Below are 24,112 nucleotides of genomic sequence, written 5' to 3'. Positions count from 1 at the left end.
AAAATATCGCAAATCTTTTTTTTAAATAGGAGTAAATAAAAAATAAAGATAAATAGATAGGACGATGCAATATAAAAGTTGGTGGTGGTAGATCGTAGAAAACTTTTCTTCAATCGTATAGAGAAAACTAATACGACGACAACTACTGGAGAAATTTCATGTAAAACTCTGCATGATGATGATGCTGCTACTACTGCGGTGGATAAAATCTATGTCCTCGAACAAGACGACGACTATTACTACTGGCTGTTATCAGCTCTAGTTCGATATCGTTATCACAAAATTCCATTTTCATTCTATACGTTTTATATGAAAACTTGTAAGATTCTACATAAAGGATAATATAGAAAATTCTTTTACATATATGGGGTGCTATTTCAATGGAAAATAACTCTAAAAACTTTCTAGAAAAGATATAGATCCTATCGAAAATAGCCGATTAAGAGAAATTCTTTAAACGTTATTCCATTTATATATAAGATAAATCGGGATAATACGATTATGTAGTTTCCATCTAGCAGAAATCCAGTTTTAGGATATGAAAAGGAGAATGATAAAAATGGGCGCCACCACCGATCGAAGTGGTCCAATAACACAACTATTTCTTTTTACGATCTTCTTCTTCTTCTTCTTCTTATCACATATACAAATATTCGATTTCACGTAGAAACATACACACACGCATACGCGCATATACGAATACAATTTTTATCGGAAGAAAAATAAGAGAAAACGAATACAAAAATAATATATCCGGGAGTATATTAAAAAATATTACATATATATTTCATAATTTCTTATACAGTGTACTCACGACGCACATGAATATAAGAAAATAGAAAAAAAAAGAAAAAAAATCGGGTAAAACGTAATAATGAAGAAAGCAGAAGTACTTGGTACACAAAATTAATACGATACGGCAAATGGAAACAATGCGAATGCCGCAGTACCAGTACTCTATAATAATCTACGTGTACATATACGAGTTAGATCCACGTACACGAAAACGGAATAAAAGCAACGAAAAAAATAAAAAGAAAGAGAGAAAGTATTTTTGGTCGTTAACAAAGAAGCAACTCGAAAATTCCGACCCAACTGTATGGTTGAAACTGGCGCGGATCCATCGAGAGCAAAAGCCCCACTGCGGAATGGGGTGGTGATATGTATTAATCTGGTTGATCGTTTGAACTCAAAAGCCATATCAAGTTCATACGTTGAAGAGATATGTCGAGTAACACGTCACGCTTTGATATTACGGTTCAGTTAGATATATCACATACAATATATATATATTACAAACGACAATAGTTCTCATTCTATGGTAATCGAAGAAGCGACTTTAGCCCCCATCGATCGATCGAGCGTTAGCTACGGTCATACAGGTAAATATACGTATATGCGTGTATACGATAATATGCGAATAATATCTCTTCGGTTAAATCTTATGCGTTTTTGTATCGACGGGTGATATGAGAGAAAAATAAATGGCAACAGGGAAACACAACGAGGTTTTTGGATAAGAAAGAGAGAGAGAGAGAGAGAGAGAGAAAGAAAAATAGAAAGTACAGAGAAAAAAGTGAGAGAGTGAGTGAGTTTTTCTTCAACGTTGAACAGCAACATTTATTGCGTCAGTAGGTGGATGAAAATGATGAGGAGGTTGTGCTGCTGCTGCTGATGGTGGCGGTGACGATGGTGGTGGTGGTGGTGGTGGTGGTGGATGATGTGGGGTAAACGTGGAGGTGGAAGAGAGGGTAGGTAAGGGATAGTTGGTAGGGGTGCTTGTGTAAGGGGTGGGGAGTGGAAGTGAACGCATCCCTGCCAGAACGACTACCTGCCCACCACCACCAGCCTGTCTGCTACACGACGCTACTATCCTCCCCAGTATTCTGCCGATCGCTAGCACTCGCGCACGCAACACAAACCCCTTCGTCGTGACGTGTAGACGAGCCTTACTTTTATTTCTTTTTCAAATATATATTAATATATAATAAGAACTATATATAGTTTATCCGTACGATCAAAAACTTAGAATATAGCTTTGTTTTTCTGCGACAACCGTGTATAATTTTATAACGTGCGTTTCTAATATCATTCATCAATCTTTCGTTTAAATCGTACCCTTTCTCTCTCTCTCTCTCTCTCTCTCTCTCTCTCTCTCTCTCTCTCTCTCTCTATCCTTTTCTTTTCTTTTTTTTTTTCTAGTCTTCCTTCAATTCCACGCATACTTGGGTACAAATTCTTACGCGATACGCGAAAATATATGATAAAAAAAGCGCGCGTGAGAAGCTTAGTTGAACCGCAGTGACTTTCTGAGAAACCCTTCGAAGAATTTTCGAGGCCAGACAGAGGAGCCAGTACACTAGCGTGAATTTATTCTTTTGCCCTACCACGATAACCTTTTCCCCCTTCTCACCCTTTTTCTCTCTCTCTCTCTCTCTCTCTCTCTCCCTCTCCTAACCTTTTTCTATTCACGAGCTATAGTGGACACCGTGACATCTGCGCTAACTGCAATGTGTACAACGACTTTTGGGCTAGCTCAACCTACGAGCTTTCAACCCGTCGAGATCAAATTACCTTTACGTCTTCCCCTAATTTTCTCTATCTATTGCTATCTATTTTGCATTATTTATCATTTCGTTCCATTTTTTTCTTCACTTTGTCTTTCTTTTATTCTATAATACCAAGGTATCAACATTATTTGATACCTTAATACAGCAAGTTTGGAAAATTTGTATCGAGATCGATGAACTCGTGACACTTCTGCATGCATCTATCTATCTCTCTTTCTTTCTTTCTCTCTCTCTCTCTCTCTCTCTCTCTCTCTCTCTCTCTCTCTCTCTCTCTTTATCCAATTATCTCCAATAGGAGAGGCTCTTTAAATTTCGAGCCAAGGAGAAGATAAACCTACTTGGACATCAACTGAATTTTTTAAACTAACGGGATACTACATCTCCGAGAAGATACTTCTTAGAAAAAATAAATCGAAGAGATCAACCTTTCTTCTTTTTTTTTTTAACGAATACTTTACCATCATCGTCATTCCTCAGAAAGAAGAAGAAGAAGAAGAAGAGGAGGAAGAGAAGGAAGATAAATTTTTCGGATTTTCGACGAATCGTCAATGGCCTGTGGAAGAACAAACCAAAAAATAAAATAATATTCGTTCCCATTTTGTTCTACGATATTTTTCGTTTTGTCTCTCATGAACGAAGAAGAATGAGAATTGGCGAATAATAAGACCAACCGTGACGCTTGGAGTTTCTTCTTCTGTTCATCCTCGTTCATCCCCCTCCTTATCTTTATTTTCGATTTAAAAGTCTCCCTTTCATCTTGACAAGCAGTATCAGCCTGGTTTGATTTATGAGCAGTGTAATCGATGAGAACACAATACTATCCTGTTGCGCATTACATGCGATAAGAAAGAAAGAAAAAAAGAAAGGGGAAAGAAAAAAAAAAGAAGATAGGGAGTGTGAGTGAATCTTCAGAAGGAAAAGGAAAAAAAACGCAGCAGCAGTAGTTCGCGAGTAAAACATATCAATCACCAAGAAAGTTTAGCAAGGAACGTGAGATGAATCAAACTGTTGTCGTCTCCCACGCTTCGAGCATATTTTTTGTTCGGCCTTTGGTAAAACAATTCGATAATGGAAGTAACAACACGGCTTTGAAGAAAAGATAGTTCAAACTCTATCGAGGAATTTATCTTGGAAGGTTAGACACATTTATCAGCAGGTCATATAACTTCTGTATTAACCGAGAATAGTAATGAAGGAATGATCAAAAAATAATCCAAAATTGATATTTGGTATAATACGATATAATAATAAAAATAATCGTCGAGTATCGGCTGCTGTGGTGTATTGTTTTAGTCAAGGTTACAGTTGGTTTAAGGTGGTGGCTTCCCTCGGCCCTTGCCTCAGAAACACGAAGACCAGAAAGATTAAAGGAATAAGGAGGAGAAAGGGAGAATTAAGAGATGTTGGCCGGGTTCAGCTAGTCGACACACGGTGAAGGTGGTATGGCTAGGAATCCCCTAGGAAGGAGGAACGAGGTCGTTAGCTGCTACGCGAGAGAAAGACTAGGAAGGGTCGAGGGAAGTTGGCCGGGCAAAAACAACCTAACACACCGACATCTCCTCTCCGGCGCAAGCTTATAATCCTTCTCGTTCCCTCGTACAATTCAATTTTTAATCTTCGCTTGGTCTCTTATTCGATACACCTTGACATATGGTATCCTGTGGGGGGATGATATGATAGTCGATAAAAAACAAGAGAAAAAAAAAGAACAAGAAAATATCCGATATTCAAGATCATCACCCCACCCCCCCAGAGTTCCTACAATCATTTGCTTGATGAGCTTTTAAAGAATTTATGATTCCGGTTGGTATATTTCTGACCGATAATTGAAAAACCGAAGGTCGTAATTTAACTTTTATCCAGAGTTTTTGGAACCACGAGGAATTATTGTTTGAAACGTTTTACGGGGGAAAAAAACAAATCAAACACGAACTTATTGACAACGGTACTAACGAAACTCCCTAACAGATTCTCTTTTGCGAAAAAAAGTTTCCTATCTTCCTAATTTTTGTCTTGGTTTGTTCAAACTTGATTGATGAGGTAAAAAAGGAAGACAAAAAAAATAGAGAGAGAGAGAGAGGAGAAAAAGGAGAAAATGATGAAGCTCGTATCGAACGTTACGCGCTCGAGTTGAGTTTGAACTCAGGCCAAATGGTCCGATTGTTCCCTCGCGAGGTTATCATCGATTAAATTCGTTGGGAGTAAAAAAAGGGAGTTACGCGAAAGGTTATCTCGAGAAAAATCGATTCCGATCATCATGGGAATGGAAATTCGTTACTCGTCGTCAGTAACGCTAATAAAATCCTGCAGCCGAGGAGAATACGAGGATTTGGAAAACGTGGTGTGCACGATCGTACGAACGATTCTTACGATCAGATAATATCGTTTGGGGTTGTTCGCTTAAACGTAATCAGAAAAATTAAGGAACGACGGAGAGATTATCATCTGTCGTTGGGAAGAAAAAAAGAAGAAACCTTTTGTTGCCTATTTGTTGTTTATTTTTATCAAGGGACATGGGGGAAAAAACGTATCGAAGTATAAAATGGTCTTGATTATCGAGGAACTTAATCCCGACCATAATCGTGGGATACCGTAATTGTTCTCGTACAATTGTGACCATTTTGAAAATGAACCTTGGATCGAGTACGGATTGAGGAGAGACGAGATGAAAATAATAGGATCAAAAGGGGAAATTGGGATAGTACGTTGATGATAAAGCAGTGAAAGCATCGTGGGAGTAATGCACCAAGTTTAACCGAAGAGATGACGGTTATGCCGTCGACTTCTGATGTCGCTGACAAAGCAGTCTCAACAAACGATGGTAGCGGCGGCGGCGTGGAGGTGGCACGTCTCGAAGCCGTCCTCGCAGCATTGGTGGAAACAAAGGTGGAGGCGATGAAGGCATCATCGACGATCGGCAAACGTTCAGGGAGTGCACCAACCACTCCACGTCGTCCAAGATTGACCTCGACTTCCACGGCCTCCTCGTCGTTGAACCATCCCCCCCACCACCATCATCATCACCACCATCATCATCATCACCGTCATCAACAACAATATCATCATCATCAACATAGAAGGAAGAGTCATTACCATCATCATCATCAACGTCGTAGACGACACGATTCAGCTCCCTGCGATTACATCGAGGACTCGATGAATCGTCATCAACAACACAAATCGCATCACGGTGAGTATTATTTATTTTCATTGAATTCATTTAAATATCTTCGTTTGATTTTCGATCTTTATTTACGCGTATTTTTGACGAGGAACTTTAGCTTCGAAAATTCATACGGAACGCAAGCAAACACAATGCTTTGTAGTAACGTTCAACGATCAATTTGAGAAGTCTATTATTCAAGAAGGTTGGCTATTTGACTCCAAGAGAAATCCAAACGTACGCGTTCAAGACGTTTTCCTTGAAAATAAAAGTCAATGGATAACCAAGAATAGCTCGTAAGAAAGTTCGAGGACCCAGTACTGTGAACTTCTTCGGTAAGAATATCGAGCTGTAGTATTGGGTAGGAAGTTTGTGTTAAAAATAAGCCAAGCGAAAACTCTTATACGAGTGTTTAAACTTTATTCAAAGGAAAGAGTATTCTTATAATTAACATTCCAATATTAATGGAGATATATTAAAATGGTAATTAAATTATATTAGAAAAGTTATTTTTCAGACATACGTTCGAATATTTTCAATCATTGTATTATTAATTTTCATTTCAAAAGTTAACCCAACGAAACTATATTTCTTTCTCTCTGGCGAGATAGAACGCTGAGGGAGACTCGTCAGTAGCAAAGTAAACCAATTGCATGGAATTTACATGCGTATCCTATGCGGGAAGCCAACTATGAAGTTGATATTCGATCGTGCAACCACTTCGTTAATTTATCCAACCCTCTGGTTATTCGATATCCCTGGCGAAATTTTGCGGATAAACTTAGTTTCAAAAGGAAGCTAATATTTTTGTTTCTTCCTGCCCTACACCCCTTCCTCCCTCTTTTCATTACGCGTAATACGTTTTAATCAACATTTTACTCTCACTTTATTAAACATTATGTCGAACGATAACCAAGGATGTAAATAAGTCGAATGATAATTAACGAAAATTAATTAACGACATAGACACAATGAAATTCGGTTAATTAGAAATAACTATAATAGATTTGGATATCGATTGGTGGTTATTTCTATTTTTAATTAACGTCTAATCGATTTTAATTAACGCTTAATTCGATCCTGTTCAATATAAACGAGTATTAATGGTTGATTGGTTGTGTCTACGTGTGTCCTTTGTATTCCGCGCGAACGAGATAAATCGATAAGAACATTCGGGCCATCGAAATTTTCGGATAAAATCAGTAGTGTCCCATCCCTCTCACCCTTTGCCGATTGCGAAGATGATAATTTCGATGAGACGAGGAAGAAGAAAAGAAAATGAAAAATGATAAAAAAAAAGAAAAAGATAAAAGAGGAGAGATCGAAAGATTGGGTCAATTGTTCTTTTTGTCTGTGTGTACTTTTAGGTAAAGGAAGAAGAAGAGCTTCGGAGAGTCCACGAAGTCCACGGAAAAAACGTAGACATTCTTCTAAGAGTCCTCGTCTACTTCAAAGTAACTTGACGGATATTCAAGCTGGTCTCGAAGCTGGTCTCGAAGCTGGTCTCGAAGCTGGTCTCGAAGCTCGTCTCGAAGCTGGTCTTGAAGCTCGTCTCGAACTACTCGACATCAACGGGGAACAAGATTTGGCATTGATAAACTTTAAAAGGACAAGAGAGGCTCTTAGCGACTCCTGCGAGTATCCGCGACTGCACCGAAGTGCCTGCAACTTTTCCCAAAGCACAGCTCAATTGTAAGTCTTAGAAAAAAAAAACACACACACACACATATGCTCCTTCCATTTAGTTTCTTTTTTACCTTAGACGGTTCTTAAAAAAAAAAAATACAAAAGAAAAACCCTCGGTTAATGTAGCTCTTTGCACGCGCGCTTGTTTGTGTATGTATTTTTCATTTCAAGTTAAGTCAACGAACACGATGCACACTCGCCGTTTTAATGACTCCCAAAGTTTCCTAAAAATATAAAATAAACAGATACTATATTTTTTAGTTTACATTAAGCTATCATCATTTTCTTCTTCTTCTTCTTCTTCTTCTTTCTATAGTCTACTTTAAATAAAAATTTCCTACAAAAACAAGAAATGTTTTAGCAAAAGTGGGTCATGCGTGATAGTTGATGATGTTCGTCTTATTCGTAGTTATGATGTATCGTTGGAGAATGAAGAAAGATTGAACGAGTTCTCGAATAAAATAGGAATGAACCAATGTTGAATTGTGTAATGAAACTACGCCGGTTGGAAATAGATAACCAGCTGCTACTTCAATGTTGAAGGTATTCTCGTTGGGATGGTCCGATGATGATGCCTTTCCTTACCTTCGTCATGATCATCATCATCATCATCGGAATTTCGATCTTTTTTCTACGACGCTTTTCATCCGTGAAATCCTGTATTCTAACTTTTATCTATCGGTAGAAAGATAGAGAGAGAGAGAGAGAGAGAGATAGTAACATGTTGTAACCTTTATACTCGTGACGTATGCGAGCAAACGCCCTGAACGCCGAGCTATTCTTCGTTGTCCAACTCAATTTTAAACTGAATCACTCGCCGTCTCTCTTTCTCTCTCTCTCTCTCTCTCCCTGTTAAAAGCGCTTTGATGTAGAAACTCCCCCGGTTTACAATCTATTTTTCTTCCGTTCTTATTTTTTCTTTTTTTCTTTTATTAAGTACAGTCAAAGCAATAAAACGGACGGATGAACGAACGAAATGAAATGTATTTTTCGAAGCTCGATAAAAAATTTATTGCACCCGAAGAATCGATTCTTTTCCTTCCTCCCCTCCCCCTGCCATCTTTCCGATCCTATCCTTTCTTTGATTAAATTTCAATTGTTTATAAGATTTCTTTTTATCCCCACGGTAATTATTTATAGTATCCAATTTTTATCGAGTTTTCATCGAGTTTTGTTGATGGACGCGGCAAATGTTTTTATTGCAAAAGAAAGGAATTTTTATATTACAACGGTTATCATTGGTATTACGTTTAACGCTTGCGTAGAAAATCGATCAAGTTCCTGAGAAAATTATGCAAATACAGTTGGGAAGCTTAAGGTAGAAAATACTAGCTGGCCTCTATTTCTTTGTCTGACTTAACGTCGACCCGTACCACTTGACGTAGTTTCTAAAGTAGCGATTCTTAACTCTAGGCATTGTCGACGAAGTCAAATCTGGGTCGGGTGAACATTTGTGGTATCAGGAAAAATTTCAACTTTGTATAATCGATTCTTCTATTTTGCCCCTCCTCTCTCTTTTTCCTTTTTTTTAATTTTATTTATTTATTCATTTTTTTATTCTACTTCTCCAGGAATATTTTATTAATTACGAATGACAATGTGCAAATGAAGATAATCTATCTTTTAGCTAGCATTTATCAATTATTTATGTTTTATTTAAATTTTCCATCTTTCTTTCTATCAGGAAAAAAGATCGTTATCCAGATTTAGTTTTATATCGTTATTTGTAGTATATATATATATATATCACGGTATAGTAAAATCGAATAATAATGCATGATTTAGGGGGGTAAGGGGAAGAAACGTTGCGCTTGATAACGTACGTCATCGCTTACGACGAGGAGAATTATAGTTTTTAAAGCGCATCTTGACCTTTACATGCCTGCTCATACTAAACTCGAACAGCTATGTACAACGTCAAACGATTATTATACATGCGACTTGCATAAAGCTCGTTGTCATTCGTAATGGAATAGAAGGGAACGAATTTAGTTGGAAAGAGATAGTTTGCTCCTATGTTAAATGGTAAATTTAATAATTTCGAACAGACGTAACTCGTCGGAATGACATAAATATTTGAGAATCATAACGCATCCCCATCACAGTTGAATGATATTCCGGAAATAGAATAGATGTTACGAAGTCGAAGATCAGATCGTTTAGAAAATCTCGTACCACTGCTAAATATAACTTTCTAACGTTCCAACACTAACAGATCATTCGATTCCTCCTTCTCGTCTACTCGAACGACAGGAATAAACATTAACTTGTCAGATTTGCCGAACAATGCAGCCCCATTTTGATCGATAGAGGAGGTACTCCTACAACCACATATACATGCATACACATATATACTTACACCGTGCTCTTGCATTTTCTTTAGTCGTTAACAATAAGAACTAACACGTTGGCGAATAACAGAAATGACTTATCGTTTCTCGTTGCCGAGAACGCTCGAGAAAATAGGCAAGTTTTAATTAAAAGGATGTAAAAGGGAATGTAAAAGATCTTCTCATTTCAACCGTTTTGAATATCGAAGTTTTACGGAACACTCCGAGGTGTATTATTATATTCAAATATAAGATATTTGATAAGAAACTTAGGACGATTCAAGTTTCCTGGCACTAAACTTTTCGTACGCTCGTTTGTTCAAATACGAATCTGTATTTTTCATATTAGTAACTGTTTTCGCAGGAAGATTCATTACGACGAGGACGAGGATTATTTGGCGTTGAACATAGCCGATGAATTGGAAGAGGAGGAAACATTGAGCGGTCCTGAAAAAATTCAGGAACCACGAGAGACTTATCATAGGCCGAGAAAAAAGCGAAAACGAAAGCGACGAAGAATCGAGTCGGTTGAACCGGAGGAGGAAATAGTTGGTCCGGATGAACTACCACCTCGTGCCAGGTGGACTATTGTTGCCACGGCTTGCCTACTTTTGGCTATGTCCTTGCTTCTGGTCGGAGTCACCCTCAGAATGGCACCGATCATCGATGACATGGGTAAGCTTTATCCTAAATCATATCGTTCGATCTTCATTTTGTTTTTTTGTGGGAGGGTGGGGGGTGGAGGGGCATACGGATTCTGATTCAAACATGCGAAAGCTCTACGAATTTTTCATTCGGAACCTCGTTTCACTGTATTATCGATGCTATCGATTTTGCATTTAAAATTCGTATTGTGCATCGCGAATATGGAATAAATTTCATCTCGGCTAAAAGTTGGTTCCGACTGAATTTCAAACTTTTCCCCTCGAATCTAACTTATCCCAACGCTTCCAGTTTTGACATTACTCGAACTGTTCTACATTATCAACGCCTCATTTCCGGAATATCACAATTCTATTCCAGAAAAAAAGTACAACCATTTTCCCGAGATCTACGTCTTTTTTGGACTATGAACTTGAAGAAGAAAAAAAAATAGAGAAAGAGAAATAAAATGATCCGTAAAGTAGAAATATCAATTTTTCTCTTATACAAAAGAAGGAAAATAAAAAAAGAAAAGAAAAGAAAGAAGAAAAAGAAAACATAGAGAAAAAGAGAGAGAGAGAGAGAGAGAGAGAAAGAGAGAGAGAGCTTTGGATTGGGAACACGAAGAAGAGGAATTTATTTCAAAAGTATTCAGAAAATGCTCGGTCCGACATCATAAAACATTGAAATCGTCCTCCCCAAGGGAAAACACCGAGATGCCAAGATGAAATTGCAAGCAGTGTCAATCTTTCAATACGAATTTTATCCTTGAAGGTTCTCGCGATTCGTCGATAGAGGAAACGACGCTTTTATTTGGTATCTGAACGAGGTAGCGACACCATCTACCGTCCGAATGGATTAGATGTATTACCTACCATGAATCAAGAATAAAGAAAAATCATATTTCGTTCTAAATGATTCTAAGATTAAGAACGTTCCTAACGTCGTTGTAACCGATTTAATTGAACAAGCAAATTCAAAAAAAAATCAACTCGACGAAACTAGCTCTGATCCTGGTAACTCTTAGAGTGTTACCAAACAAGAAAAAAGAACTCTATACAATTATCAAAAAGAAAGAAAAGAAAAACGAAATAAATGGAAGACAAAAGGGGATGGACTTTGTTAGCCAAATTAACAGGCTTGTTCGTTCCGCTACACGATAAAGTTACTTCTACAAAAACGTATATAGGAAATACGGAGAGAAAGAAAAAAAAAAGTAAAAAAGTAGATAAATGGAATGAGAAAATAGTATCTAGCTAGAATTTCGTTAGTTTTACATTGTGATTTCGGTATGTGCACGTATAACACACAAAACACAGATCCCAGGTAGAAATGGCGTAGGTAGATGCACCGTATGCTGCTGCGAGCTTGAGAGCGCTCCACGCCTCTAAATTAAAGGCGCACGTCTGCGAATCCTCCAGTCGACCGTCGGATTTCCGTGGTAGAACCGCTTCGAAGTCGACACTCCTGTGCTTTTCTCATTTCGAAAACCTTTCCCGATCCAACCACTTGCTTTCCTTTTCCTTCCCTCTCTCTCTCTCTCTTTCTCTACTCTATCTCTCTATGTTTCTCTCTCTTTCACTCTCACTCTTGTGCGGAAAGTCTCTACAAAGTGTGTCGAGTTCGATATCCTTCGTGTCATCACGTCTAAATCCTTTGTCGTGCAAAGCAAGAGAGCTTTTGTGAATTCCCACGATTTCTATTTTATCCCCGAGCACGTTCGCTTCTAAACGTGTACGTGTGCGTGTGTTGTTTGTTGTGTGTATGCGCGTTTGCGTGTGTATTGTTTTATCTATTCTTTTATTTTACATGCAAGGATTATCATCTTTGAATAAAGAAGAATCAATTCGACAGGTAGTGAAGAGTAGCTTCTTTTTTGTCGTTGTTGTTGTTGTCGTTGTTATTGTTGTTGTTTTTGTTGTTGGGGAGTGTATGTGCATTTTGTTAAAGACACGTGAAATGAGTGAAATGTTTAGTTGGATTTTCGGATTAAATATTTTCTTGACATCACTCGTAAACTAACATGTTTTTCAACGTTTCAGAATATACAAGGATGATCATAGTTTTTTATTAGTTTTTTTTTTTTTTTATCTTGGTAGAAAATATTTAATTTTGATTACATCAAAAAGGAGAATGCATTTAGAAAGAGTATATCAAAAATTTTATTCGTTTCCCGTAAGAAGTGCAATTCGGTGGTACATAGCGCGATATCGCTTCCGGAGAAATGCAGTTCCAATGAATGCATCGTAGAGGAGCGTAGATCTGAAGTAGAAAAATATTTAACTGTAGAAATTAGTAAGGTGTATTACGCTTCGTTGTAAATTTGTTCGCGCGCGCGTGTGCCTGTATATGCGTTAATGCTTTTTATTTCCCTATCGAAAAAATAATTTATCTGCTAGGTAAAATTCTATTACTAAACGTAAATGAACATTCTTCCTTTCTCGCTCGTTAGTTTTAAAATGATTTTCACCTATTTAATTATTCGTTTAATTAGTAACTTGCAAAAACACATTCCTATCTTCTTTCTTTTTTTTCTGTAATATTTTAATAGCATTAATATTTATAATCAATGTTTCTTGGTAGTAGTTTTAGTATTAGCAGTATCAAAAGCAGACGTTGTCCCAATTGATTTTCATTCCCCAAAGTAAGATCATTAATCTTTCCATGCATTTCAACTAGGTCTTCATAGTTCGTGTGTCTTATACCCTAACAGGTGTTCTCTATGGAATAACATAAAGTTACCTTAGATATTATTTGAATTATTCTAAATTGATCGTTAAATATATGAACATTTCTTTTTATGTCTAGTAACAAAAAGATACAAATTTCATTATTTTTCAAAGCGATTTTATTCGACAAGATTAATCACGTGGCATAATAAATATCTTCGAAACTTTTCGCAGGTTAGTCTTACTGCGTTTCCGTAACATCTCTAATTATAGGAACTCTCTCGATATTCGAAAAGTAAAAATAGGAGTAAGTTGCCGAGTAAGGTAGGTCGGGTTCGTTAACTTTCATTTTTTTTCTTTGAATATTTCATTTTTTTCTTTTAATTATTCCGCGAGTTTAGAAGTACCGGAATATAATGTATCAAATAACTACAATAAAATTAATAAGAGAAGTGTTAGATAAATTCGACAGATAAAAACATCCATGAGAGAATCGAATCTTTCTGGTATGAATTTTCATCGTTGTTATCCAAAATTCGCGATCGTTGATTATTATTCGCGAACGACTGATCATTTTCTTTTCTTTTTCTTTTTATCATCAATTTAGTTGAATCCTTTTTAAAAGAAACGACAACACTATCCACCCAAAGTTCAATTCAATAATTGTCCGAATAGAACAAAGACACGACCCACTTCCGACAAAAATTTCATCGACGTGGGGTTCATTATTTTTCTGCTCGACATGACGTGTTCTCTCTCTCTCTCTCTCTCTCTCTCTCTCTCTCTCTCTCTCTCTCTCTCGATCCACATATTCTCATGTAGTACTAACCTAAAAATAAATCTGGAATTTTAAAGGCAACCCGCGAACTTTTTCTATATGTTTTCTTTAACTCGCGATTTGATGCTTCTTGTAACCAGAAGAGAAAAAAACAATCGGTCGAAAATGGGAGACAAAATTTTATCGTCCTTTTCCTTCGACGGTGGTAGTAGTAGTTCTTTTTATATATTTTTTTTTCGTCTCTTTTTATTTATTCTCTCTACCTACGTCATAGTTGGTAAAATTCGTACAACTTTTCTGTTTTACTTTTACAAAACTTCGATTATAAAGTATCCAAGTTCGTGGAAGAAAGTAGTTTCGTTGTCATCAGGCCCCAAATTTATGCCAACAAGCTCATATTTAACAGGAATAAGAAAGAGAGAGAACTCGTTTGTTCGAAACATAACATTTTGGTATAATATTTCTTTATGTCTAGTGTCCGTTGTTAACAATGTTAAAATACTTTTATTTATAAGAAGAATCAGGTCGAATATACGAGAAGCAAGATCTGATTTTCTTTCGAATGCCTTTCAATTTTTACGTTGGTCATTAAAAAGACGAATATAGATTGGTATCATCGTTCTTGACGTTTAACCGAACTACCAATGATACTTTCTACTTTTTGCATGTCTAAAGTTGTTCAATAAAAATCCACGGTTACTTTGACCGGTCTCTTGAATTATTATTTCAAGTCCAATTTCTTCGAGAATATTAGACAAAAGTAAGGAGAATATATGATCGTGACTCGTTTTTAAATTTTAATCGATATTTTTTGCAACATCTCTGTGCTCAGCAATTATTTTATATTAAATAATTAAAATTAAAAAATGAAATAAGAATTATTTTAATAGAATTAGCATCAGATAAATATAAACTTATTGAATTAATAGACAAGAAGATATTATTAAGACTCCTAATAAATTTCGAACAATAAAAATATTATAACAGGATTAAAATTCGTTATCGGATTAATTTAATTTTTGCTAAATTAGCATAACGGGAAAATTTGTAGAGATTATTATTAAAAAATGAGTATCGTGTACAAAAGCGTCGTAAAAATAAGTTTATTAGACTTAATAAGCAGAGAGATATATTTAGAATATTTAAGCATTTTTTTACTACAAAAAATGAGTTTATCTTATTACTCATTTCATCCAAGTATGAATTCGCATAAGATAGTCTCTCTCGTTATCCTTAAAATTATACAAGTAAAAATACATGATTCATCTTTCCTAAGAGCTTTCATTTATTGAATTTTTCATTACGGGTCAAGGAAAATTAATTGTTCCAATTGATCTCCCTTTCCTTTTAGATATTCGATACTTTTTATCATTTACGAGAGCTTACAATGGTCGGGTCGCGTAGACCCCATATTTATTTTTAGTAAAGAGAGACAAATGTGTAATTTCAAATTCAATCCTATTAAAAGATTTATTAACAATGTAAAAGTCCCTTCTACTTGTTTAATTCATCTTTCATCTAAATTCTTTTCATCGAGTGCATCACCAAATCGAATCACTTGGAATAAAGACAACGATACATTAAACTGAATCCATCTAGACAATCATTTATTTCACGGCAATGCAAAATTTCGTTCACGTTATATGAGATGAATCTAAATATACGTTTAAAAGAAGTTCGTATTAATAAGATTGCATTTTCTTTTTTTCTTTCTTTTCTTACATATTTTCCCTCGTCGAAATAAAAATCGAAAGAAGACAGTTTTATGTATACGTTTATAAAAATAACAACCTGTTTATATTCTTCCTTAGCAGGCAGAAAATAGAACACCTGTGTGTCTATCATATTACTATTTTCCAATCTTCTTTTAATTCGAAGAAAGATCATAAAAAGTATCTCCTCTTCCTTTCTGTCGCCGTATCAAATGCAAAATGCAATACCAACTGCAAGATTTTTCTTTTTATTTCTTTAACAAATCATACTTTGAAGACTGTTACTGGCATTGAATTGTAAGAAAAAATATTCAATATAATATTCAAATAATATTTCAAAATAAATTTTTGATTTAACATTTTCTTCTGTAACCAAATAACAGATAATTCGTTTAAAATGACTGATCCTTCTGAAAACACTAGGATCGAACTATAATCATTTTCAAGGAGACCCGAACGAACACCGTTTCTTAAGGTTTCTCTGAAATTTGATTTCCTAAAGGTAGAATCAATATATATCCAATGAGAAAAATCGGAGATCGTAGGAATAGGTGCAGCTGTTGCGAATGCAATTGAAAAATCGGTTGTGGTTTCACTATAATATGGATTGGTGCACTTCCTTTTGCATTTCATGCGGTTATATCACCTGTTACGCTTGTCACTCGCTTTCCTCCATTTCCCGACATACATATCCTACTACACTACTACTACTACTACTACTACTCATTATTATGCGAATGTCCTTATACCAGTTGAGAACTGGTATATGCTAATATTGGTAACGAGTACGCGAGTACTATCGATTATCAATATCTACAGGTCCCTTCGTAGATGAGATCAGGATGAATACACGTTAAACCACTTCCAAATTTCGACTTTCCCAACATAGTCTATTCTTTTCTTTTTCTATTTCTTTTTTTTATGTTCATTAAAGTAGATAAATTCTTTTGTTTTTTTTCTTTTTCTTTTAATTTTTTTCAAAGCTCCTCGATTAAAGGTGTACCTTCGGAAAAATATTACCGCCTCGTACAATGAGGAATGGGTAAGCGAATATTCATTTTTCTTTCATGATAAAACCCTTTAGAAAGCTCGTAGGGATAACAACTTTAATACAGAAAACGTTGAAAGTCATGAACTATGGCTAATTTATTTCAACAGCGTATTTTCACTCTAGTTTCAAATACAAAATTTTCTCTTTCTCTCTCTGATTGCAATTTTTGTTCATTTTTGTTCTACGAACTATGTGAACATTTTTCCTCCCCATGAGTTTAGTTCGAACGCATCAGAGACAAATTTGTACCTAGTTTCCTACGTAAAACTGATTTAACTGCAATCGAATTAGCACCCATCTCTCTCTCTCTCTCTCTCTCTCTCTCTCTTTCTCTATTTATTGGTTTTTTTTGTACATAGAGGAAATCGTTCAAACCAGTCATATCCTGAAAAATCGTGTTGTTTTTGGCCAAAATGCATTTACATTTTAAATATCAAACTTGTGGTTTTTGCGGTATACTTCGTGTAATAAAAAAAGCTTTTACGACGAAAATCAACAATCTATATAACCTTCTGTTTCTTCTCACAAACTTTAAAATTACTCAAGATTATCTAATCTATGATAGAATTTTCTAACATATCGTTCTACACGTATATAGAAAACATCAAAATCCATCATCAATCGAATCAATTAAATTGGACTTCCTCGGGGGGCTGCCAATTTCCTAGATCGAATGTGCTCACGTTAGAACATGGCAGGCAATAAAGCAAATCGTACGACTTGTGTGCCAAGGAAATTGAATTTCCGAAATTATACCTCGGTTCAGGAAATCGTCGTCTCTACGTTCACCTGTTGTGCTAATACGAAAATGAAGATTTTCACGGTCAATATCAAAAAGAACGATACAATTCATTCGATCTTTATTATTCCTTGAATTTATACAAATGAATCCTTATAATATATTTTAATTTAAATTACAAAATTATATTAATCAAATTAATAAATATATCAAAGTGTCTAGAAATTTAAAGAAATCATTACTTTGATGATCACTAATATTACATTTCTAGATTACAAATTTTCAAAGGAAGAAAACAAATGAATATTAAAGAAATTTTATTTAAAAACACTCGGACAATTTTCTTTTCTTAAATTTCGGTCGAATCATCATCATCATCATCATCATCATCTATCGGGGCTTGAGTTGTTGCAAACATTCGCCGAACTAAGGTATATATTTATCGACGTGCACGTAGAATGTGAGCGCGCGCACCATTATGCTATCCGTGCATTATATACCGGCCCACGAGGGTTAGACACGCGCGCGCATATGCGCGTTCACACACACACACACACGCGCGCGCGCAAAAATATACACACAAATACGTGGAAACGCGGTCGAGGCAAGAGAAGAAAGACATGGAAAGCGGATCGGTGGCCTAGTAGATCCTAGTCGCTAAAAATATACGTCGCAATATACTCAAGGGTGACGTCTAACACCTAGACCTGACGTTTCAGCTCTTCTTACTCTCTGTATACATTCATTTCTTCTTCTTCTTCTTCTTCTTCTTCTTCTTCTTCTTCCTCCTCCTCCTCCTCCTCCTCATTCTAGCATTTGAAAAAGCGCAATCCTTTTCCAGCTAACTCAATGGCAGCCTTGTTATTCGGAAGTGCTTTTCTATCCTTACTTCCGCTTCTCGCCATTATCAACTCTTTGCGTTAACATTAGTGTGATTCATTCTCTCTTCCTTTTTCTCTCTTTATCTATCTCTATCTCTCATGTCAGATTGTTTGTAGAGGAAGTTTGTTGTTACAAGATATCTGGAACGTCACACCAGAACACGAATAACAAATCGTCGAGTTCGTTAAATACGAGTTGATATAATGCGAACACAATCAATCTATTGATCAAGCAAAGAAGTCTTTTTTTTCTCTTGTCAGGAAGATAATCGTTGAACATTTTAGTAAAATAATGCATTCATTTTATTAATCGTCTTCGGGTTCTCGTTCATGACGTTTTAAGGAAAATATTATAAGCGTTAACATTTGTGAGCAACTTAAAAGATCGTATTAAAAGACGCACGACGCGAACAGGTGTTACAATTAAATTTTTTGAATGAAGGATTACAGTTAGAAATCATTTATATTATTATTTAGAATCATATTAATATCTAACGAATCTAAAAGAGAGAAAGATAGATAGAGAGAGAGGAAGGAAATGAGAGGAACGACGAATTCTAACGAACATCTTTTGAAAGGGATTCGTCATAAAACTTCTAATTACCGACAGGACAAATCCAACGACTGTGAGTATTAATAAAAATATTCTTTCGAATAGTATTTAATTCAAGGATGTGATATTCCTTTGTATTTTTGAAGGTAAATTTCATTAGATTAATTCTAGGGAATAGATAATATTAATCGTTTCAAGTCCTGTGGGAAAAATGATTGAAAAAAAAGCAACAAAAAAAGGAATACCATTGTGCGTTATCCTGTAAAATTGCTCGCATAATCCGAATAACCTACATAATGTCTTTGGGTAGATCGGCTTTAATTCCCCTTTTTTTATAACGATGCAAAAATAACTTTTTAAATATTTATTATGCGCTCTTATCTCTCTCCTCCTCTTCCTCCTTTCTTTTCTATTCTCTATATTCTTTTTATTTTTATTTTTATTTATATAAATATTTGTTCCTCCAAAATCCTAAAAGAATTTCAGAAGTTGGATAACATTTTCGAGATGGCAAAGCATCGACGAGCTTGACGTAGCAAAAATAATCTCGTTAGAAATTTTCTTAGAAAATGAGCAAACGAACGAACGCTACACCTATCCCATGACCCTGCTTTGTTAAAACACGTGATTCATCTTTAGAACGTAGAAAATAATCTGTTTTTCGTGATATATATTTTTTGTTGTTAATTATTTCACAGCTCGAATAATAAATCGAAATCTGTGAGAATGAAACGGGACAATTGTTATTTAATTTATTCACATATTGTCTTTGTTTTTTCATAAGACAAAAGAAGAGATCAGAAAATGTTGTCGAGAATAAATTAAAAATTACTATGAAGCCGAGCATTAAAGAAAATCATCGCGTAAGACGTGGATCCGGTACGTATTCGGAAAGGGTAATTTTTTACGTGGACGATTTAGCAGTGGAAAATTGTCAAAGCTCGACACCGGAGCTTTATTATCGTACGGAAAGCTCGGACAGTCCGTATCGATCGAATTCTGATTGCGTTCAGTTGGACGATCGTTCGGCCTTGTATCCACCACCGGCACCGGACAATATCTGTTTAGAACTTGACGATCGTTTTACCCTCTACACGCCAATAAAAGTTGAAAAAGCTCGTAGAAACTCGAGTTGTTCGCAGTCCAATACTAATAGACGTTCGTCCCACAATTTGGATGTTGAAACTCGCTCGAGTCGACGTTCCAGCGTTCAATCGAGTCGTTCGAGAGCCAATAGTTCTGGTAGACCAACTCCTTTAGGTAAAATAATCATTATTTATCATGAAGAGTGAGGAAGATTTGTGAATGAACGATGATGATGATGATGATTCCTTCAGGAGATGGAAGAAGAGCTAGCGTATCGAAGAAGAACAGAACACGAAGAAGTGGGACTACTAGACGAAAGGATTCCGTTCGACCTACCAAATTCGAGACCAAGGAAGCCGCGAGAAAAGTCCTCGAGGATGAACAAGATACCGAACAATCTAGACGTCATCGTAGAATAGCTATGATCGTTCTGGGAACGTTCTTGTTTCTACTGGCTGCCTCGGTCCTCGTAGTCGTGGTCACTTTGACTCATAGTTCCTTTCTCAGCCCTCCTACAGGACCTAAGGATTTAATAAAACATCGCGCTCAACGTAAATCATTATGGAATACATTCAATTATATTTTATTAATAATCGATCTTCGAAGAGCTTTTGCATTTTTTAATTTGAATTTTCATCCAAAATTATACGCGAGAGTAGTACATTATAAATAAGCAACACATTTTTCCGTTCTGATTATTTTTTCCTTTTTGTATATTTTAAATTAAGAAAAATATTGAGACAAGACAAGTTCTAGTTTAAAAGATATCAAAAAAATGATGTCTTTTACTTTGAATTCATTTTGGCGGTTGTAAACATTTGTATTGTTCCAGTTCGCAAAGAGAACGAAGAGCTGCTGAACTCTCTGAACAGGGACACCTTCGTGCCAGTTAATGCAACGGTGCCTCCCTAAGGGCAACGATTATCAAGATGAAGGATGTATCCTATTTAACTTTTCGAAGGTTTTGCAGCAAACCTATGCCACGCTTCATGGAGATTTTATCGAAGAAGATACGTTCAAGATACGTTCAAGATACGTATGGAGGTGTAATATTTTCAACGGCCGTAGAATTTCCTCGTTTCGAGAATTCGACTAATTCAAACGTTATCCTCGTTTCTGTTTTTTTACTATAAATAAATTGAAAAAAAAAAAAAGAAAGAAACAAATGGAAAATCGCTAATAAAATTAATCTAAGATTTAATTAACGAAAGAGATCGACGATAAGATTAGTCAATGTTGATTAATTCGATTGATAGCAAACTAGTACTCTAATTAAATTCATCAAACTAGTCCCAATATCGGGATATTGTTTTCAAAGTACTGTACAAGTTTCACCGTTAGATGGAAACTTTCGATTGGTCGATTTCACGAACTCGAAGAAGGAATCAGCAACGGAGATATATATTTATATAGAATATATATTTCAAGTTGTCGTTATTATTTATCGACAACGTGAAATGTTGTTCCTGTTAAAACTTAGACAGGAATCATTTGGCAGTAATTGACTACTGCTTGTTGTAATTTAACACATTTTGGATCGTTATTGTTGTTGGTGGAACGAATGCCGCGTCGATGCCATTTCTCGAAATAACTTTTTTCTTTTTTTTCTTTTTCTTCTAATAATCCTTTTGGTTAAAAAAAAAAATAAAATATAAAATAATAAAAAAAGAGTTAAAGACACGACTCGACAATCGTTCGCATACCGAATGCCGACAACGAAGAGAAATAGTTTAAACAAAACGATTTCTAATCAGGATGATCGCAGTTCAGAATCATTTGGAGATGAGATTAAGATCGAGCAAATTATATTTCGAATGAACAGACATTTGTTTATTTTTTCTGATGAACAAAAAGTTCAATCTCGATCCTTTTCTATGTGAATCCTTGAATGATTCATTATTTAATTAGAATTTTATCGATCAATTAGATTCACTTGCTACACATAGACAGCCATGTAAATACAATGTTCATTATTATCAAGAATTATCGTAAGAATTACAGAAAAAAAAAACAAATTAAGAAAGAAAAAAAATATATATATATATACTAGAGAGGAGAATAAAGAGCCAAAATTATTGTTGTCAATTGTTTGTATGATATCAAATTATTGTCTTTTAGAAACGCACGATCGCGTCGTCGTACATAATATTACGAGGTTTAAACATTTATCAGGTATAACTATAGCAATTAAAAAAGGATCGCTCGCGATCGAGTTTTTTTGTAAATGATTCGATTCATCGCAGGATCGACGAATCGATCGATCGATCTCGAGCTAGAAAATTCATTGGATTTTTTATGACAACGGGTATGTACCGAAATAGAAAAAAAATGAAAAAAGAAAAAATAAAAAAACAAAGTAAAAGCAGAGAGACACCTAACTCATAGATAATTTATAATTGACATCGCTTCTTTGCAAAACTCAGGAAATTATTTACCACAGATATTGTATTAATCGATCATTCGTCTCTAAAATAAAATTAAAAAGCAAAACGAAAAAAAAAAGAAAGAGATTTAACCAAAGAAAATTTAACTAAAAGAAATAAGTGTGTACAGATATTCGAATAAATGAAATTTTAGGGTATCGACAATTTGCTCGAATCTCGGAAAAGTTTTATTCTTTGCCTCGCGCCAATAATTCTTATACGCGTCGATTGTAAATAAAAAAAAAGAAATTGCTATTTGTTAAGAAAATATTCTCGAAAATAGAAATTTTATTTTTGATTAACTGGAATACCAAAATTATACCACTATACTCGACTGAACGATGGATCGTAATGGGATTCATTGACATCGGATCAGTCATGTTAATTCATTGATCAAGGTAATTAGATTATGGGCATTCGAAGGAAGATTACGATAATCTATGAACAATAGATTTCTCTGTTTTATTTTGTACCCATTATTATTAATCTAATCAAATTATTCTCGTAACGTTGACCTATCGATTCTAAAAAAACAAATTTCAAAAAAGTAATAAAGTCCACAGACATTTTTTTTTCTTCTTTTTGTCTTCTTCAATGATCTTAAAAAGAAAAAAACACGTTCTTAACAAAATCTTTCCTAAATCCTCTTCTTTTCCTCTTTCCTTTCCAAGATTGTTCAGACTAAAAATAAAAAATAACGAGCACTGTATTATCCTCAAACTTCGTTACTATAGTTAGTCTCATCGATTGATTGGCCTAACATGAAAAAAAAAACAAAAAGGAAAGAAAAGAAAATACGGTGAAAATAGAAATAAATGATAATACAAATATGCATCGTACAATCATAACTTTGTACGAATTTTAAATTTAGATCTTTATCTTTCATTGGGTGTATTCACCGTAATAGCGACGTAGTGAGACTGCCTTCAATTTTCTCGAATTTGAACGTTCCATGTTAAACGTTAAAGCATGTAAAGAATAAACCAAAAAGTAAAAACAACAACAATAACAAATAAAAATGAAAGGAAAAAAGAAAAAAGATAGGCAAGAAAAAACCTCGTAAGCGCTACTTGGGGGGAAAAAAAGAACCTATTAGAAAAACATTAAAATCGGCTTCATATAATATAATAATAATAATAATAATAATAATAATAATAATAATAATAATGATAATATTAATTACAGTTGATGGTTATGATAATAGTGATAATTATAGTAATAATATTATTAAACACGATACTATAAAAAGAAGAACAAATAACAATAACAATAATAATAATAATAATATTAATAATAATGAACGATGACGATGATAAATGCTTTTACGTGAAACTATGGCAAGCGCGCGATTTTAAAAATGCGAGCACACTTTTTAAGAATAAAATTTCATGAGTGCACTCTGGCCTCTATATCCGACTAATAATAAATCTTCTTCGATTAGAAGAAGGGATGAAAACTCGAGGATAGTAAAGTCTTACGTTAGAATCTATTTCAATGAAAGAATATTCATATTTCACCGGAGAATATATTTATAAAATAGTATTATAGAATAAATGAATTTGAAAAAAATTGAAAAGTGTCCTATAAGAAATAAAAAGAACGCGATGTGGGTGTATGGAATGAAAGTATATATATATATATATATATATATATGCGTACGATCAGTAAAAACTAAAAAGCAATGTTTTTTCTTGACAATCACAGTCCAGGGTGAATGAACCGTTTGTTTGTTTCATATAAGTATATGTATGCGTGAGTCTGTGTGTGTTCAAAGTGACTTCGTGGAAACGTTTTTACGTCAATAAACATTAGAAAGAAAATTTCAAGAG

General features: G+C 34.9%; 1 protein-coding gene across 3 annotated transcripts; it reads left to right on the top strand.

Moving 5' to 3' along the window:
- The first annotated feature begins 1,872 nt into the window (after nt 1-1,872).
- LOC106789322 (lateral signaling target protein 2 homolog) lies at nt 1,873-23,973 on the top strand. 3 transcript variants are annotated; one of them, XM_014753435.1, is made up of 5 exons: nt 10,925-11,607; nt 18,832-18,847; nt 19,559-20,034; nt 20,112-20,411; nt 20,693-23,973. In XM_014753435.1, the coding sequence occupies exons 1-5, from the start codon at nt 11,487-11,489 to the stop codon at nt 20,770-20,772; spliced, it is 993 nt and encodes a 330-aa protein (XP_014608921.1). In that variant the 5' UTR covers nt 10,925-11,486; the 3' UTR covers nt 20,773-23,973. The 3 variants fall into 3 exon arrangements, with proteins under 3 accessions (XP_014608920.1, XP_014608919.1, XP_014608921.1); XM_014753434.1 differs by lacking the exons at nt 10,925-11,607; nt 18,832-18,847; nt 19,559-20,034; nt 20,112-20,411; nt 20,693-23,973 and adding exons at nt 1,873-5,760; nt 7,101-7,425; nt 10,114-10,424; nt 10,773-10,901; XM_014753433.1 differs by lacking the exons at nt 10,925-11,607; nt 18,832-18,847; nt 19,559-20,034; nt 20,112-20,411 and adding exons at nt 1,874-5,760; nt 7,101-7,425; nt 10,114-10,424 and having other exon boundaries at nt 20,693-22,528.
- Nucleotides 23,974-24,112: the final 139 nt, after the last annotated feature.

Source organism: Polistes canadensis, unplaced genomic scaffold (assembly GCF_001313835.1).
Source record: "Polistes canadensis isolate GaletaPanama2010 unplaced genomic scaffold, ASM131383v1 scaffold_177, whole genome shotgun sequence".
NCBI lineage: Eukaryota > Metazoa > Arthropoda > Insecta > Hymenoptera > Vespidae > Polistes > Polistes canadensis.
Note: the sequence above shows the minus strand (reverse complement) of the source record. Positions and strands in the feature narration are given on the sequence as shown.